The sequence below is a fragment of the Colias philodice genome, chromosome 27 (assembly GCF_061535455.1).
Source record: "Colias philodice isolate Cphi_HAF_F1 chromosome 27, ilColPhil1 Martin Lab GWU primary, whole genome shotgun sequence".
Classification (NCBI taxonomy): Eukaryota; Metazoa; Arthropoda; class Insecta; order Lepidoptera; family Pieridae; genus Colias; species Colias philodice.
In genome coordinates, this window is record NC_143112.1 from 491,631 (window position 1) to 511,822 (window position 20,192).

A 20,192-nucleotide genomic window follows, 5' to 3' on the forward strand; every position below is an offset into this window, starting at 1 on the left:
GAAAATGAATTGTTTTTCATTTGCAAAGTTTTTGGAACAATGTATCATCAAGTCATGTGGTTAAACTATTCTATAATATTGGTAATTTTTTAATTTTTATGGGTATGTTAATATATTGGTGACGAATTACGATAAAAATTAGGAATAAACTTATATGCTCTCTAAAAAGCCTTGGAACCTAGTCCAAACTGCATTTAAAAAAAATAATCAAACTTTGTAATAAACTGTGTCATATTAAATAATAATTAAAATTATATTTCTTTAGGGAATGACGGAGGAAGAGAGACAGGTTATGTTGCGTGAGCGAGCGAGGAAATTGATAGCAGACGCACGTGCGGGTATCGTCAGGTGAGATTACTATATTTTTTGTTTCATATGTACTTTTCCTATAGATATTTGATAACTGTATGTATTTGGGTTATACATATATTGAAACTGGAAGGAAAGAGACAGATTATTAATGTATTTGGTATCATATTTATCACTCATATGTCATTCTTTAATAAAAAGAGCGTGTGTGCCGAGCACACGTGTCAGAAGTGAAACTTCTTTGACAATATTTAAAGATAAGACAAAATCGTCGCTTTACATGGAGTAAAGAAAAAAGTAAAAGAACGTGACGGTATTGCCATGACGCGATCTTGAAATATTACTCTCAACACGTCTAAAGAAGTTTCACTGCTAAACTTTATTTCCACATTATGTATTAATTAATATTTGTCTTAATAATTTCAGTCCCACATCCCCCCTCTCCCCGTCGCGTGTGCGCAACTCGGGCACGGTGGAAATAATCAGCAAACATTCTGTTATGGAGGAATTAGCCGCTGGTGAGACACCTTTATATTATCTATACTTAAACACTATTCATATTTCGTTTATTTTTAACTAGCTGCTCCGCGCGGTTTCACCCCCGTGGCTCCACTCCTGTTGGTCGTAGCGCGTTGATATATAGCATATAACCTTCCTCGATAAATGGGCTATCTAACACCGAAAAAATTTTTCAAATCGGACCAGTAGTTCCCGAGATTAGCGCGTTCAAACAAACAAACTCTTCAGCTTTATAATATTAGTACAGATTTCATAGAAGAAATTAAAAAATGTTTTTCTTTTTCGATTTTTACGAAGTTAGCATATTGTTTTTGATCATAAAATAAATGGTTTATATTATGCTTAAACTTCTAGCGGGATTCGCAGTAGTTTTGGATCTACATATACTAGCGGTCCGCCCCGGCTTCGCCCGTGGTACCTACATGTTTAAACTATCCTATCTCTCAAGTTGGATCGAACTGCACATGGTGTGCGAATTTTATTATAATCGGTTAAGTGGTTTAGGAGTCCATTGAGGACAAACATTGTGACACGAGATTTATATATATATTAAGATGACGAAGCGCAGCAATATCCCCATACTAGCACCTAGTAAGCGCGTATCGCAATATTTATGATATTTTATAATAGGGAAATAACACTGTGTCAAGCTTCTTTGATAATGGTAAATTGAAAGCACGACACTATTAATTAATATTGTGACACCGTGTATCGGTGGTAAATGGTTAAAATATGTCATGACGATTCGAAAGTGCTTCTATAAGAAGTCTAAATCCATACTAATATTATAAATGCGAAAGTAACTCTGTCTGTCTGTCTGTTACTCAATCACGCCTAAACTACTGAACCAATTTTCATGAAATTTGGTATGTCCTTTCTCGGGTATCAAAATAGATATTTTGAGATACCCGAGAAAGGACATAGGCTACTTTTTATCCCGGGAACATGAGGTAATCCCGGAAATCCCACGGGAACGGGAACTATGCAGGTTTTTCTTTGACTGCGCGGGAGAAGCCGCGGGCGGAAACCTAGTTTTACTATAAATTGTCTTCTATCAATCTTCTGAACTTTTCTGACAAATTAATATGACTTGTTCACACAATACCTATATAATTATAATATTAATATTTCCTACATATAGCGGGTGGTATGGAGCACTTGGACAGCATAGTGAACAGAGAGTCAGCGCCTTCGAGTCCCGGTTCGAGGAAAAGCAACCCTAGTCCCGATAGATCTGGTAATTTTTCTATATATAAGTTTATTACTAGTTTATTGTACTGGTTTTGTATGTTTTGTGGTATCATTGGAAAATTTAATTTGTAAATTTGAAATTTACTTTATTTTTATCGATATCGATAATAATTTATAGCTGAATATTTATATGAAAACTTACAAAGTTTTACTTTGAAAAAAAAAAGCATTGTGTATTGAATAATACACAATGTTTTATTAATAATAAACCTTCTTAACATGTCAAATTTTTCCTTAAACAATTATATGGAGTAAAATGTACATTTTACCATAAAAATTCCAACATCGTATCTTCAAACTCATCAAAGTATTTAAGCTATTTTGAAAATACCTATACTAATAAAATATTTTCTCCCCAGAGAGAGAAAACCCAAAGAGCAGGAGTGTATCCCCACAGGATGTACACAGATCTCCGCTACACTCCTTCACTGCGCTTGTGGATCGATTGTCACCGGATTTGAATGCTGAAGAGCCTCAGGTAATGTGTTGTTATTGTTGTTATCAGAGTCGTCTTTGTTGTTATTATTATATATCCATACTAATATTATAAATGCGAAAGTAACCCTGTCTGTCTGTCTGTTACTCAATCACGCCTAAACAACTGAACCAATTTTCATGAAATTTGGTATGGAGATATTTTGATACCCGAGAAAGGACATAGGCTACTTTTTATTCTGGGAAAATGACGCAATCCCGGAAATTCCACGGGAACGCGAACTATGCGGGTTTTTCTTTGACTGCGCGGGCGAAGCCGCGGGCGGAAAGCTAGTTCGTAATATAATCATCGTGGTTGTCATTTTCTTATATTTTGTCACTGAAAAGATGCAAGGTAGATTTTCGATATGATTTGTTATAGTTATATCGAAAATCAATGATTTATTATTACCATAAACATGCATTAAAAAAAACTTACCAATTTACATAAAAATTTCAATTGAAAATCCAAATTCAAATACCCCTAAATAATAATGTACAAAACAACAAATCTTCTTTAACCAGCAGAACAAAGAAGGCTACAGCACGTACATAGCGAGCGAGTTGGAAGCGTTAGAGAGAGAACAGAAGAGTGTGGATGAGAAAGCGGCCGCGCTAGAGAAGCAGCTGAGAAGAGTCATGGATAGAGCTGATAATACTGAGGTGAGATCTATAAATCTTCTACCGACAGCAGAACAAAGAAGGCTACAACACGGATAAAACGGAATTGAAAACTGTGTTAGATGGTTATTTTTGTGATAGAAATTTAGGGGTTTGTAACACGATTTATTGGTTAGCAGATGGGACAATTGACCAGTTTCTTTTTAATTTTTAGCATGTGTTTTAAAGACGCATACATTTTTTATATTTCTTTGAAAAAATTGTGTTCTAAAGTCGACGCATCAGTCGGTTTAGAAATCATTATATCCTTAAATCTTTTAACTAGATTAAAATGTAATGAACATTATGCCAAAAACAATATACATTCACACAAAAACAATATCAACGACGTAAATTATAGTCCTTTTCACCTATGATGATTCCTGTGACACTTCATCGTGTTCCGAATTACGCATTTTATGTTTAAAACGCCAAAATAATTTTAGTGCATAATATTTTTATTTTATGGCGGCATTATTACTAAAAATAAAAAAATGAAACATCTTAAGCTTATAAATCAAAAACAGTATTGTTTAGTTTATTATAATGAAAAATAAAATAAAATAACACGAAAATATAATACCTACGCAATTCGTGTACATGAAATGGATCGTTGAAAAATCATAGAGTTGGAAAATCATATAATCGGCGCCCATCTTGTGATCGTTTGTCAATCGAGTCAATCGTCTGTACGAGTGCGTCAGCCTTGTATACAAGTTGCATTTTTATATTGATACTTTACGTGGTATTCTGTTATTGTTACTTATTGTTATTATTGACTTTTTGTTGCTGTTGTTTGCTAAGTTTCCTTAGTTAATTGTTGGCGAAATGCCGAAAAAACTAATTTTGGTACTTTATTCAAATCGATTTCATTTCCATATAAAATATTATCGATTATCGGAAACAATTGATACGATTTCAGTAAAGACATCTCTACACGTGTTAAAAATCGATGTGTCACAGAAATCATCTTAGGTGGAAAGGACTATAGAAACAAATCTGGACCCAGAAGATATCCTTGTAGCACACTGTCACGTAAATTTTTCAAATATTGTAACAATTTTTAAAATTTGCAGAATAAATGGCGAATAGTTTTTGTATCGTGCGTTCGCCGTCCTTACAATCCGGTATAAGTCTAATTTTTATGATAAATTAGTTTTGAAGGTATGAATAGTTGAATTGAAACGTAATCAATAGCGTATCTAAAATCAGTATTTACAAAATAGGTAGGTATATTTTTAGTTGTGAATTTATGCGCTCGTATTAAAAATTGTTTTAAAATGTATCGTGAGTAATATCTAGAAGTATATATTTTATTTTTATATAACATCAAGTAAAGTTACCGTTGTAGCAAAGTTGATTTTATTTTTTTTAGTTTTAGCTCTGAATATAGTCAGTCTTCAATATTAATTATAATAATTTTGGGAAAAAATAAATTGAAAACGGGTCAAACATTTATTTGAAATATCAACTCCTAAATCGTTAAAATAAGTTATGTAAGATGCCCTTTGTTCAGTCCTCATGTGAAATATAATAAATATAATAGATATTTGCTTTAATAATACTTGATAATAATTTTATGTAGACGCTAAAATATAACAATTTAATTTCAGGAGGAAGACCGCTTAATGTCACAGTGGTTCAATCTCGTCAACAAGAAGAATGCGTTATTGCGTAGACAAATGCAACTCAATATACTGTAAGTAAAGTTATCTATCAAAATGTTAGAAAAATGAAAAAAAAAACCAGACTCATAATCACGTTAAAAAGTGTCCGAAGAAAAACTATGCCTACGCATGTATTGGGCAGAGTTTTGTAATCGTATAATATACTTTGAACCTTATTACTAGTGAAATAAGGTTCAAATAATGTTTTTTCATGCAACGTCGCTCTTCAAAATGTCGATGATTCTGATTTTTACAGACCTTATTTTTGATTAATTATTTACCCCTGAACATTAGTCTGAGTGAACCGATTTTGATGATTCTTTTAGAATTTAGTATAGATAATAATTAGAATACGGTTTTTGTAAAAAGTAATTATTTTTCGACCTTTTTAAAGCCGATTGTGACTTGTGAGTCTAATTAAAAAAAAATGTCCATATATTCAACATAATACATACTAAACTAATAACTAATATTACTAATACTAATATTATTTCCTTACAGTGAACAAGAAGAGGATTTAAGCAGGAGATGCGAATTATTAGCGCGGGAATTACGACTTTCCTTAGGGGTAGAGGAGTGGAGGAAAACTCCCGGGCAAAAGAGACGGGAGATATTGCTGTTGCAGGTGATTTATTTATTTATATTTTACTAGCTTTCCGCCCGCGGCTTCGCCCGCGCACTCAAAGAAAAACCCGCAGGGTTTCCGTTCCCGTTCCCGTGGGATTTCCGGGATAAAACGTATCCTATGTCCAGGGGTAAAAAGTAGCCTATGTCCTTTCTCGAGAATCAAAATATCTCTATACCAAATTTCATGCAAATTGATTCAGTAGTTAAGGCGTGATTGAGTAACAGACAGACAGACAGAGTTACTTTCGCATTTATAATATTAGTATGGACTAGCTGCGCTCCGCGGTTTCACCCGCATTGCTCCGCCTATAGCCTTCCTCGATGAATGGGCTATCTAACACAGAAAGAATTTTTCAAATTGGACCAGTAGTTCCTGAGATTAGCGCGTTCAAACAAACTCTTCAGCTTTATAATATTTGTTGAAGTTAAACTTCTTTAGGCGCGTTGAGAGTAAAATTTCAAGGTCGCGTCATGGCAATACCGTCACGTCATTGAGTAAGGTGACGATTTTTGTTATCTTTGAATCTTGCCAAAGAAGTTTCAGTTATGCATAGAAAATGTGCTCAAACTCAGTTTGAATTTTACGAAAAAATCTCACTACAGTACTTGTTATAATTGTTTTTTGTTATTTCAGGAATTATTATCTGCTGTAAATGAGAGAGATCGACTTGTACAAGAGATGGACGAACAAGAGAAAGCGTAAGTTTTAAATCGATGTATTTGATATAGATGTAGACAGACATACATTTAGTTTATTTATTACTAGTGGTCCGCCCCGGCTTCGCCCGTGGTACATATTTCGCAATAAAAGGTAGCCTATGTCCTTTCTCGGGTATCAAAATATCTCCATACCAAATTTCATGCAAATTGGTTCAGTAGTTTAGGCGTGATTGAGTAACAGACAGACAGACAGACAGAGTTACTTTCGCATTTATAATATTAGTATGGATTAGTATTTTAATAGTATTCAATATTTACATTTCTTGACGATACGGTTTTTTATTATTATTATTAACTTAAGAACTTATATTCACAAGTCAGAAAAATGTAATTTACAAAATTTTTCAATACAAATTGAAAATAATATTTTACCTTTTTAATCATAACAGGATAGCAGAAGACGATGAAATTCAACGAAATCTCAGCAACGTCGAGATACAAAGGAAAAACAACTGTATACTACAGTAGATAAGGACTATATTACTACAAATAGATCACGCTTTGCTTTTTCATCCAAAAAATGTTAATCTCCAATTATAACTTGATATAGCAGAAAAGAGAAACTTTATAAGTCACATTTTTTTGTTATATTTTTTTATTAAAGTTCAAAAAATTGACGGATTTAAAACTAGATTCACTCATTCTGATATGCTTTTGAAAAACGACAAAACTTTTAATTCTTACTCGTACTTCCTATATTTATTACGCGAGTGTTTAATGTAAATTAAATTAAAATGAATTAATTGTTTTATATTCACTTTAATGGTGTGATGATGTGTTCAATTGGTGTTCAAATATCATACGATGTATTTCTATTAAATAAAAACTAATGAAATATGTAATTCCCTAAAAAAGGGGTCGTTAAAAAACTCAAATTATCAGTTGACTTATACAGTTTTTATTTTTATGGCTATAGGTATGTAAAAATGAAATTATTCCACGACAAACTCGTATATCATACCAAATATATTTAAATTCTGTCACTAAAGTTTCGACAACATGACTTCTCATTAGTTACTATATTTATTTAATTTTACTATTAAATTATTATGTTTTAACATATAAATAAAATCGTAATCAATTGACGTAACTTATGGTACGAATGTTAACTTTAATATTAGTTATTATATTATTAATATAACTTATTGAGTTTTTCACAAGAAAAACTGTTTATATATAAATCGGCCTTAAAAGAAATACTCATAGTTACTTATAATTATAATAAGTATTCATTATGACTATTTTTATTTTTTTGCTTACGCACTTTGTAAGGCTTTTTGAATGACTAATTTTTAGGACTAAAATATATATCATTATTGGCTTTATGAGTTAAGTAAATTAGTTATTTTTGTGACTGCAAAATTGTAACTATAGTTTACCAAAGATAATGACGTTTAGACTATGTATTGCCTTTTACTATACAAATAAAACAATGCTAATCGTTTTTATTTTCATATTAATTAAAAACAATTTATGGGTATAGTATTGAATGAATATTATTTCTTTAGTCATTACTTTTTTGAATATTAATTCAATGTTACATTAAATTAGAAGAAAAAAATAGAAAAATAAAAAATACAACAAAATGTGGTGATAAGTACAATATGCCATACTTATGTACAATGCTATTATTATAAAAAATTAATATTAAATGCGTCAGTGTTTTGTCACTTGCCGCATTTTACTTTTGTGTCGTCGTTTTTATTTTGTTTCGTTAGTTTTTAATGTAAATAATTATTTTAGTTGTATATTATTTGCGGCTATGGTATAATTATTCTTGCCTGGGAATGGATAAACGGAGCGAATTGAATTTTGTCAATACGTGTCGAATTTATTGTGAATTGCTGGATTGTTTTTGATGTTTTTGAGTTGGTACTTTTTAGTTCTGGTTTTTTTATCCCCTTCTGGGAAATCATTGTTTTGTGGGGTTAATTTTTTTATAAAATATCGGCTAATTCGGTTCAGTAGTTTCCGATATCCAAAAAAACCATCTCAATTTTTTGTATAGGTATGTAGTATTAAATTATTTGACACGCATTGCAGTCCTTATGCTTCGTTTATGAAAAAAGTTGATGTAAGTCTCAAAATAAAGGAATAAACATTTATGTAATTGTACTATTTTTATTTATTAAACGGATTTCGTTTATTAAATGATATTTTTTTGACTTTTTCGACTTTTAAAAAACCTCGCAAAATAAAACATGTTTTAAACCCGTCAAAAATTATGACTTTATTTTGAGATAGCGGCGTTATTGTATACCTCGGTGAATTAATTTATTTTTAACAAATTGATATAATTTAACATTATTTTTATTTACACTTGATGTTTTAGCATAATTAGTTTTAAAAATCGAGTACACATTAATTTTATTATTAAATTTAGCTTATTAGCAGATTAATTAAATTCGCAATTGGACCGTGGCTTTGTCGTTTATTTTTTTTTTGTCTAATGCTACGTCTACCCTGAGCCAAAGAAAACATATCAAGGCAAAAATATTAACAACTTTTGTTTTTTTATTATTTGATGCCTTTTTGCATAATAATCTTTTCAATAAGGTTGAAAATAGCTTCGAATTTATTCTACGCGTAAAAACTTGACTCACCACGTCGTAGCAAAGAACAAAAATGTAATAAACCTTTATTAGATCTGTGTGGACGAAGCATTAGATAGTATATTACCTGATAGGGTGCTATTTTATCAATTGGCTTATGGTTCGTGCAATTATATTCATATTATATATAGTACAAGCCGATGAAGGCCAGCTTAAATTTTTAATTAAATAATGAATTTTTTCAATATCTTTTTACGTTTTTTATTCAGGAAAAATTATAAAAAAATGTGGGTAGGTATGTTGATGTTGCGTGCCAATGTTTTTATTTTTTTCTATATGTATAATATTATGGATTTTTTTGCAACGATGATGTATGTATTTGAAAATGTATGTATTTGCAACGAATTTGTGGCTTACGAATTATTATAACACAATTAAATAAGATTCTCATCAGTTAAATTTCATTTAATTTCATCGAATATTTTTTTTAGGTATCAAAATCATGTATATTTGACGTACAGAGAGAAGCAAAGCTTTTTTTTAATTTATCAATTCAATACAAAATATATTATTATATTTTAAAACTACCCTCATAAAACTTTAGAGGTACTAAGTGACTAAATTACTAAATTTCTCTATAAATAAAAAAAAACTTGTAGTGGCGCGTATACATAAATGAATATCCTTATACATATACATATAAAAAAAAATAAGTTGTCTGAGAAGGGCTTATTTCTCATAAGATTGGACATGAATATGGGATTATTAATTATTATCCCACATAAAGCCTTGTATATAATTATTTAAATTAATTACTATTTAATATTGTACTCGTCCTAATTCGCAATGGTGCGTCCACACATGGCTAATGACAGCAAATATATGCGCAATTTTTTTAGGATTTTTGTCGAAAACTGTAATCTTTTTCGTTAAAATTTCCAAAATTCGATAATTATTCTTTTAATTTTTAGTTTTATACCATTGGACATTTATTCTGATTTTCATTACCTTACAAAAATCATTCATAAAATATCAAACAACATCAACAATACGTACATAATTTCGTTCTTAGCTTTGTGTGTACGCACCGTTAGCAAAATGTATGAATCTTGCGTCTTTGTCACGAACATAATGTGTGAGTGCGACAGCTTCATGCTTCTAAATTTATTCGCGAAAAATCATATCGTAAGTATATAATTATTTTTATATGAAACGCGATACATATGAATATTAATAATAATGGATTTTTGTAAGCATGATCTCATAGTGAAGTGTTTTATGTATTTAATCGACTTGTGAGCGGACGTGGACGGAACGGATGGACATTTTTTGACGGGTTCATTTTGAATTTTTTATGCAGCTTTATGTTTACTTATATAACGATTTTAAAACATATTTTCACTGCAAAACGACAATATTTTAGCTCTCTTTTTAAACAAATGGGTTTTAGGATAACTATTTTAGTATTTAAAATTAACAGAAATATAAAAAAATAAAATTTAATTGACTTTACTGATATAATTAAAAATATTCAAACCTTCGTCCACGTTCACAATATTTAGCTGCACCTAGAAAAAGCCTTACCCAGTATTGTAGGTCCGATAATGTCAATAGGTTAGAGTAGTGCATCTATACCCGCTATGGTCTATGGTCCGTTATTAAAGTGATATTCTACAGTTATGGTTGTTTTATTTTACCCTTTATTACCGAATTCAAGAAAAAAAGAAGTTCTCAATTTCACTGTTTTTTGGCATTGTTACCTCAGAACTTTGGACTTGGTAAACCGATTTTGATTATTCTTTTCTTATTTAAAAGCAAGTGTCTGCTAGTGTGTTTAGCGGTTTTATTTGTTGATACGATACATACGATAAAATGATATTATTAGTAAAAAGATGTAGATAGGTTACCAACCCAACATTCGATCTACAAACACAGTTTACGCACACAAGATTAAACGTCAAATTGAGTTGGCATGATTCGAAACGCGTAAGCAAAAAGAGACAACCAATGTAAAATGTGGCTAATTAGCCGCATGTCGAAGTGCCACTTCCAGTGCGCTAATAATCTATCTACACATGATATCATTGGTTAAGTGTAATAAAATGGTAATAAATTATAGTATATTCCTGGTACCTACTACCAGCGTAATTACTTAGAGTAAATATACATATAAAAAATATATACTTAGCTTCGTATAGAGTTACCAATGGCAATTATTAAAGGATTTTTTGGAATCTATAGTGTCTTTTGCATACTATTTTATATAGAAAGAAAATAATAAATATTAATAATGAAACTTATACCCTGAGGCATGGACGTATAAAAAAAGACGGACGGTATATCGTCTAAACATTGAGTGAAGCCTAGTAATGGCGGCGAAACATCCATGTGTGTGTGCCATGTTGCCATGGCAACAGCTGTGTTGATGACAATGGCGGCTGTATTTTTTTCTATAAATTTTGCCGTAATAATTTTGTCATTAAAACATAAAAGAAATAACTTGCTTCCCTGTGGAATGTAATCCCTTGTGTTTTGTTATTTAAAATTGTACTGTTGCGACACCATTTAACCACGCAAGACGGCATTTTAAATATTTTTTGTGAAACAGTGACGCAGTTAATCAGTCGGTAGTTCACGACGTAATGGCGGCCGACTAGCTTACTATGGTGAGAGTGTGTGCGTGTTTATTGTCTTTACACGATCGCTAGCTTACTATGGTGGCTTCACGTTGTTTGTTCGTAATACGGCGTCCGTCTTTTTTTATACGTCCATGCCCTGAGGAATATTTTATGACGATTCAAAATAAGGCAAGGAATAATAATAAACAAGGCAAGTGTAAAATTGTATTTATTTCGCTGTACAAGCATTCGTCAGTATACATTAATCGAGTATATAATTAAATAATAACATTAAAATTTATTAATAACGTTAACAATCTATAAAAGGTATGACAATACAACCGTAATTTAGGAGACAATTTAACTAAACAATCATGGTTTTTTTTAATTAAACATAAAACACAATCAACAATACATTTTTTTTATTTAAGTCATAATTTGAATTACAATAGCATACTTCAGATACATTAAAATAACCTTATAACAAATAATACAATTTTCCCTCCAATTTTTTGGCGGATACGTTCAAAAATACTTACTTTTTTAACCGGTTACTCTTGAGACAATGGAAGCATAATTTCATTCTAATGCAATGCTTGGAAATAGTATAAAATTGCTTTTTATTTAGAAGTTTTAATTAATTGGTCATTTACAAAATTCTTTACAAGTAGCACTACTCTACATCTAAATATATGTTTGGATCTTAATACTTTTAGAATTTTGGAAATTTTTATTTTAATAACAAATCTAATGTTTTAATTTTGGGGCCGAAAATTTTATACATATTATTTTATCGTATCCACATTCTTAAGATTTTCTTATCATTAAATATATAATATTAATTAAAATCCTTAACAAATGGATTAAGTATTGCCACTATTATAAAATTCTAAATACCCCGTAATAAATGAACGAATGTATGAAAGCATAAAAACATTACAATTTCTGACCAGCAGAATTTATCGTGAATTTTAATTGTATCAATCGATTCAAAACTTATTACTACGTATATTTTGTAAAATACTGTACATAGAGATTCGTGTAAGTTTCTTTTTATTAAGTAATACTAGAAAGTACGTATATTCGGTATATATTTGTTATTTATCTTAGGGCCGATTTTTCAATCCTTGGTTAAAATGTATTCGTCTTATAACGAACACGATACACGAACATAATATTAAAATGTCACATGTAAACTGTTAAATACGGACAATTAGAATACATTTTTGAAATGGTAGTTTGATACGTTATTCGATGAATTAGTTTTAACCAAGGATTGTAAAATCAGCCCTTACAAGTTCATTTTTGAGAACTCATGAAATACTAAGCTATAAAGAGGGTTATCGTTATATTGTTTTAAGTTAGAACTTGATTAAATTCGAGATATTTGAGGAAGTATTAGGAAGTAATTAGTACATTCATAATTAATGTCATACTTTAGCCACTTTGGCTTAAAAACGCTCTCAAGGCAAATTATTGAAACCGTACTCGATTTTAAGTTTAACTTCGTGTTTTTACATTGATGTAACTTATTTATATAAGTTACGATTAATTTCTTTAATCGTTAATTATGCAAGCTTATATTGTTCTATTAGGTATATCGCGGCAGTAGACATTTACAAACTCATAAAAAAGTTATTCTTGTTTTTTATTAAAGTGAAACTTTTATTACATCGTCTCAAACTTTTTGGTCTGTGTAGCGCATGTCGCGTGTATCGCGGCTGCCGACTAGGTATACCTACTCGGCAGCCGACCGTCACGCGACATGCGCTACACAAAGCAGTGTTCGGAACCGTTCGAACAGTTTCACTTTTACCGTGGTTTCATAAAACCACACAACATTTTTTATTACAATAATATACCTATAACTGGAAATACATCGATGTAAATCCATTAAATTTGCAAATACAATTGGATAAGAAATATAGTTTCGGTCGTCGTATTTAGGAAAATAAATCGCTAACGTAACTTTATCATTTTGATAAGTCGTTTAATTGTTAAACCTGATAAGGTTTTTATTTACATTGTATATTCTAAGAACATGCATACACAATTTCTATTAAATACCACGTATTTCTTTATTTGTAGTCGTCCAATGGGCATAATACAAAAGATCACAAAATTGGTTGATCACTGAGGTCAAAGTTTTATCAAAATCGGTTAAGCTCTAGTGTGGTTGTTGGCGGTAACTGGGGGAGCTGCTTCGGCTTCTGCTGCTGCTTCTTCGGCTTTCAGTTTTTTGTATTTACCTGGTAAATGTGAAAAAGAATTAAATAACAATATTTTTAACATGCGCCGTCTCTCACTCAACATTCTTTGATACGCATAAACGCTTTTTCACCTAAAACGTAAAATATTATAAAGCTGAAGAGTTTGTTTGAACGTGCTAATCTCAGGAACTACTGATCCGATTTGAAAAATTCTTCGTTGTTAGATAGCCCATTTATTGGGGCAGGCTATAGGCTATATATCATCACGCTAAGACCAACAGGAACGGAGCAATGCGGGAGCGCGGGGCACAGATAGTTTATTAAAATGTAATGGTTAAAAATAAAGGGTGTCATAATAGGGGCTGATTTTCAATCCTTGGTTAAAACTTATTCGTTGAATAATGTATAAAACTACCATTTTAAAAACGTATTCTAATTGCCCGCATTTGACAGTTTACGTGACATTTTAATATTATCGTGTAATACTTTATTGGACGGATAAGTTTTAACCAAGCATTGAAAAATCGGCCCTTAATGTTTTTTTCACCCTTTCCTCCCCCCTTTCTCACAAAATACTCACGCGCAATCTTCACCATAATGACCCCCCACCACACGGACCAGCCCCACCCCACGAGACAGAACAACACTGTGAACAGCTGGCTGCAAGCCACCACCAGGTTTATTACGAACGAACCTGTGAAATAGAATATGGGATAAATTATCTATGAATAAGGTTTTATACAAGCAATGGTTTTGTGACCAAAAGTCGAAATTGGTGCTCTATAGGTATTATATTTTTTTATGACTTTGGTACAAAAGAAAGATAATAAGTAGTAATAGTATTTTACGGAGATAATTTTACGTTGTTATGATAGTGGTGTAAGTACCTAATATACTTGTAAAAATAATTGTTATATACATAAGAGTACACCTTCGTATAATAAGTCAAATGACAGTTTTATAATTTATTGCAAAAGTTTTAAAGCACAATTTAAAAGTAAAACTACAAAAAAAATATCGTAGTAATCTAAATGAAATGACTATAAACTAGTTATTGTTCAATTATTTCTGCAACTTACCAATTCTATGTTTGGCTCCGTCGTGAACTCCGAACCGCGGGATTCCGAAACATAAGCAGAACATTCCACTGAAAAGTGTACCTGAAAGAAAAGGCCGTAACTATAACGCAAAAGGGAGATTTGTGGCATTTTTCGGTGTGAATATAATTTATATGCAATGACAAACATTCGATGATTTAAATTCATTTTTTTTTGTATATTTGTGCTAAACTTTATACAGATTTGATAAGTCAGTTTGCGTAAAACGAGAGATATAGATCCATAAATCCTTACAAAGTTTAGCTTTTATTATGGTAACTATAATATAGATATTATTTAAGTGTTAACAATAAACTAAAAAAATATCTCTATCTATATCATGGACGTATAAAAAAAGACGGACGGTATATCGCTAAACATTGAGTGAAGCCTAGTAATGGCGGCGAAACATCCATGTGTGTGTGCCATGTTGCCATGGCAACAGCTGTGTTGATGACAATGACGGCTGTATTTTTTTCTATACATTTTGCCGTAATAATTTTGTCATTAAAACATAAAAGAAATAACTTGCTTCCCTGTGGAATGTAATCCCTTGTGATTTGTTATTTAAAATTGTACTGTTGCGACACCATTTAACCACGCAAGACGGCATTTTAAATATTTTTTGTGAAACAGTGACGCAGTTAATCAGTCGGTAGTTCACGACGTAATGGCGGCCGACTAGCTTACTATGGTGAGAGTGTGTGCGTGTTTATTGTCTTTACACGATCGCTAGCTTACTATGGTGGCTTCACGTTGTTAGTTCGTAATACGGCGTCCGTCTTTTTTTATACGTCCATGATCTATATATTATTCCTTGATTCTCTTTACTTACCCAAACCTGGAACACAGACATTGCAAACGAGACAGAAATACGCGAGCACCGGGGGTAAGACAGGGATGGCACCACGCATCACACTCGTGTGTTCCACCAGCGAGGCATCTAGTTTTGTTCTAGTGTCCTGGAATTGGAATGTACTAGAATAAATAAGTTTTAAAAGGAATAGTGGAATAATATATTGGAATAAATAAATGTTAAATTGGAATAGGCAGTTGTTAGAAATAATACAAATCATCATCATCATCAGCCCATATACGTATTACAATTTACAAGGTAAATAAAAGTATTAAAATTTAAAATGAATAGGGAGGAAGAGAAGTATTTCGATATATTATATTACAAAACTAGCTTCCGCCCGCGACTCCGTCCGCGCGGATGTCGGTCTTCGCGTGGATGGTTTATTTCTCCATTTTGAGTAACTCTGACAATAACATCTTATAAATATCTATTGGACTCAAATACGGCTAGGCCTATAATAATACCCAACGTGTGTTCGCTGTTCTACAGAACAACGTCTATGGATAAAACTGAAAAATTAAGATTAATTTTTTTCTTCGTATTTTTCCAGGATAAAAAGTATCCTATTTTACGCCCAGGATAATAAGGAATAATTATACCAAGTTTCATCGAAATCGAACTGTTAGTTTTCACGTGATGTCTTCACATACAGACAGACAGACAGACAGACAGACAGACAGACAGACAAAAATTTTTTTAATCAAATATTTGGGTTTGGTATCGATCCAGTAACACCCCCTGCTATTTATTTTTTCAATATTTTCAATGTACAGAATTGACCCTTCTACAGATTTATTATATGTATAGAATAGATAAAAATTGATAGGCTTTGCGCAAAAAATATTGTATTACGACATTGGAATTTGGAATTAAAGAAAAAGGGGAATCTTCAAGGCGCGGGCGACATTTTGATTTTATTTTAGTGTATACAATTTTATAACATTACTACGAATAGGTAAAAAGCAGATTAGAATAATTATTATGGAAATTAAGATACAGTTTTCAGTTGGACTTTTTTGGACTTAAAAACTTATCTAGAGAATAGCTATTTTTAAAGTTAAAAACGAACCCATTCATCGCCCTCGTCGAATAAGCTAGTATTGCGCCTCCTGACATCGGTCAAAATTATCCTTGGTGTTGCTATTTTTGATGTTGGCACTGAATTATTTTCTAGCGCTGAGCTTATCGACATTTTGAAATAATTTCAACCGTCCGAATCGTGTGAATACAATCCATAAGTGTTGAGCTTTCCATAGGTTTTGGGATGCAATTAAGTATTTCAAATTTGAATAATTTTAATTATGAAATATGAACTTTTGTAATACAATTTAGCCGTTAAGTAGAAAATAGCAAGATATTAAAGACGCTGTTCCTCATAAACTTCAAACACTAAAATTATGGTTTCTTGTGAACAAGAGAAACTGTTATTTTCTAACATAACTGTTTAACAGTAAAATATATTACTATGTAAATTATTGGAAAATGCTTTAAATGTGTTTTCACGGAAAGCTTTCGACAAACTGACGTAATTGTAATATAAATACAATCAATACATCATGTATTGACTTGTGCGTGATTAGCATTTCTTTTAAAATACATATAACTAATCAATATGTATTTGTTTTGTATATTGACCTCGTGTTTTTTTGTCATATGACTAAAAGGGGTCAGTTAGAAGGGTTAACTATAGAGGTAGGTATATAGGACACAGGTAAGTATAATAATTATAATTATTTGTGAATGCTCATCTCTGTAGAAATCATTTCCTGGACTAGTGGTAAGTAATTTAGGTATATGTAAGGAAGATTCGCGCATCTATAAGTCTAGTCTTCTTATATATATATAAAAATGAATCGCAAAATGTGTTGGTAAGCGCATAACTCGAGAACGGCTGAACCGATTTAGATAATTCTTTTTTTATTATATTCCTTGAAGTACGAGGATGGTTTTTATGTAGAGAAAACGTAAATATGTACCACGGGCGAAGCCGGGGCGGACTGCTAGTTTAATAATAAAAATATGATCAATCATATACAAAGATAAATAAATTTGTCTTTGTTTATACCTACGTGAGTAATATTTTAGACATTAGAGACTACAAAGTTTTAAAATGCGATTAAATTCAAGTTACAAATAACTCTAGAACTTGTGTATGTTTGTTCTGATTTTAAACCGAAGTAAAGCTTTTATCAAGTAATAAAATACTCTAATGTCAAAGCCACAAGAAATATGATTATTTTTGTAAGAATATAAAATTGCCTCAAGTATTATTATAATATTATAAGCTAAATAAAATATTTACGCAGGCAAATTAATGAAGACCTTTCACGCGAGAAAATACTAATTATAGAATATTTATCGTGTTAAACATTTATTGTATTAAAATTTTCATATTTGAGGGTCACCTGTGTTGCTATATACTTACTCGATGCCCTGGTTTTGTCCGAGTTACATCGAGATAAAGGTAAACACATGGGCTATGGCCTATCGCAGACACCTTGGTTTATGTTTACTTGTACTTTTTGTTAATGTAGTTATAAGTTTTTTTGAGGAAAATAAATGATTTATTTATTATTATTTACATTATCCCGGTAATTACCTAGTACATAAAGAAGAAATAAATAAATTCATTAATTGCATAAAGTTTGTTTGTTTGTTTTACGATTTCTACGATTACCTCCATTCAAAAGCTACAAAATTGATTTATCCATTATTTTGCGTATTATTCTAACCTTAATTATTATTAATGAGTAACATTGGATATTATTTTTTTTGTCAGTGGGTTTTCTTTTTCGAAGAGTTACACAGTTTTGTTCATATAAACAGTACCAAGTAGGTAAATATTGTTAGTAAATAAACCCATAATTAAAGTACAGATTTTCTCGAAAACTATTAAAACTAACAAAGAAATCGCCAGAGTTCCCACGAAGCTAGAAAATTACACCCTTCATTTTATAACGATTACGAAAATTCTACGCTCGTTAAGGCTATGTTCCACTACCAAAGCGATAAATATAAAAACATTTTAATTAAGCTAGCAATTTACTAAAGGTGGTCGACAACTGAATATAACTATGCAATTTAAATTGATTGAAAATATAGTATTAACATAAAATTGTTATTGTGGTCATTTTGAATTTTTACTCTGCCACGGCTCTGCAAGCAATTTTTATGGATTTCGTGTTATATTCTGAACGAAAATAACTGAAGTGGGTCTTCTTTATCAATTTGTTTTCTTTTGTTTCAATATTGGGTTTTATTTAGAATATTCCAATGCGGTAACAAAATGAAGCTTTTAAAAGCTTTAAATCACCATATATTAAGAAAAAATATTTATAGTATTTATAGTATTTTTCCATTATATATTTGTTTTCCCTTGGACCCTAAACCTTACGATATCGATGTCGCGTGTGAAGTGACCAGCTTCGAAATGTCGCCCGGCACACGCAACGGACTCAAGGTAGCAGGGTGCATGAGAAGGACCTTTTTTGTATTTTTTGTTGTTTAAAAAGGTGAAAATTGTTGTGTTGAAAACACTTTCGTTTTATTTTGCAATGCTTTTGTATTTTTTAAGTAATACGAAGCGTCTTATTACCACCAATAGAGTTTTTTTATTCATATAATAAATAGAAACTAATTTTTATGAAATCGTCTAAATTTCGAAGTTAGCTATTGTTCTTCTGCTCATATTTTTTGTGTTTCTAATAATTAACGTAATTATCGTCAAATGCAAAAAATATATTTGCTCAAAATGTTATCCATATTATCACTCCTATACCTCAAATTAATAACATTACTCGTAAACTACACCAATACCACATCTACAACTTACCTCTGGTGGTAAAGTTGGTGACAGGCTCTTATTCTTGGAGAAGAGACTGGTCCTCCTGCTGGAAGGTGGTTCTGTGGATCTCCTGCACGCACCACGGAACCAGCGGCAGAGCCGGTTGTTGCAACATCTGGAGAAATGCTGTCTGGTAGATATTGCTTTTTGCGATATTAGGCGCTTTTCTGAATATTCAGTTCTTGCTGAATTTAGTAAGATTGCCATTTTGTAGCTTTGTATTTTAAGTTGCTTTTAAATTTAATCTGTGGTGTAGTTTTTTTGTGTATGAATGAATAAAGTTAAATATTTTGTTACTATGTAGTTTCGAGTTTGTATACCCACAGTCCTAGAGCGAATGTATACCATGACGTGTCCGTCTAAAATTGCAAAATACATTTATCTATGGACCGTGTGTGTGAGAATGTTTATAATGTTTTCATTCAGTTAATTTATACTGTAATTCAAAAACACAAATTTTTCACAATTACGTACATCAATACAAACATACAAAAAAAAACAACTCACGTAGCAGGCGCCTGGTCGCTCAGTATACTATCTCGTCTCTCGAACTCTTTCTTCTTCCCGCAGCACCCAGTCTCGTTAACAACCTGCGACACGACCGGCGACGACGCGTCCATCCGACGGATCGGCTCCGACACGTCCGCGACACGACGTTTGTTGCAACACCCGCAGAAAATGTCGCGTAGCTTGCGTTTGCGTTTCGTTTCAGTTTCGAATTCTATTGTCGCTGTCTGTGTGGTTATATAACGTATTTTTATGGAGAATAATAATGTTTTTGGTTT

At 31.5% G+C, this 20,192-nt stretch overlaps 2 protein-coding genes across 4 annotated transcripts in view; one reads left to right on the forward strand and one right to left on the reverse strand.

Moving 5' to 3' along the window:
* Positions 1 to 10,455, forward strand: part of Ehbp1 (Eps15 homology domain containing protein-binding protein 1) — a 28,436-nt gene extending 17,981 nt beyond the window's left edge. For 2 of the 3 annotated variants that reach the window (XM_089711758.1, XM_089711757.1), the window contains 9 exons: positions 266 to 348; positions 736 to 827; positions 1,970 to 2,065; positions 2,439 to 2,557; positions 3,082 to 3,216; positions 4,827 to 4,912; positions 5,382 to 5,505; positions 6,142 to 6,206; positions 6,617 to 10,455. In XM_089711758.1, the coding sequence (XP_089567884.1) occupies positions 266 to 348; positions 736 to 827; positions 1,970 to 2,065; positions 2,439 to 2,557; positions 3,082 to 3,216; positions 4,827 to 4,912; positions 5,382 to 5,505; positions 6,142 to 6,206; positions 6,617 to 6,695 (879 nt within the window). In that variant the 3' untranslated portion in view covers positions 6,696 to 10,455. Of the gene's footprint in view, positions 1 to 265; positions 349 to 735; positions 828 to 1,969; positions 2,066 to 2,438; positions 2,558 to 3,078; positions 3,217 to 4,826; positions 4,913 to 5,381; positions 5,506 to 6,141; positions 6,207 to 6,616 lie in introns of all 3 variants that reach the window. The other variant, XM_089711756.1, reaches the window with a different exon arrangement.
* Positions 10,456 to 13,276: 2,821 nt separating this feature from the next.
* Positions 13,277 to 20,192, reverse strand: part of stum (mechanosensory transduction mediator stumble) — a 28,927-nt gene continuing 22,011 nt past the window's right edge. Inside the window, exons 5-10 of the mRNA XM_089711743.1 lie at positions 19,915 to 20,141; positions 19,396 to 19,522; positions 15,540 to 15,666; positions 14,687 to 14,767; positions 14,188 to 14,301; positions 13,277 to 13,646 (exon numbers count right to left, since the gene is read on the reverse strand). Coding sequence (XP_089567869.1) covers positions 13,558 to 13,646; positions 14,188 to 14,301; positions 14,687 to 14,767; positions 15,540 to 15,666; positions 19,396 to 19,522; positions 19,915 to 20,141 — 765 coding nt within the window. The 3' untranslated portion in view covers positions 13,277 to 13,557. The remainder of the gene's footprint in view (positions 13,647 to 14,187; positions 14,302 to 14,686; positions 14,768 to 15,539; positions 15,667 to 19,395; positions 19,523 to 19,914; positions 20,142 to 20,192) is intronic.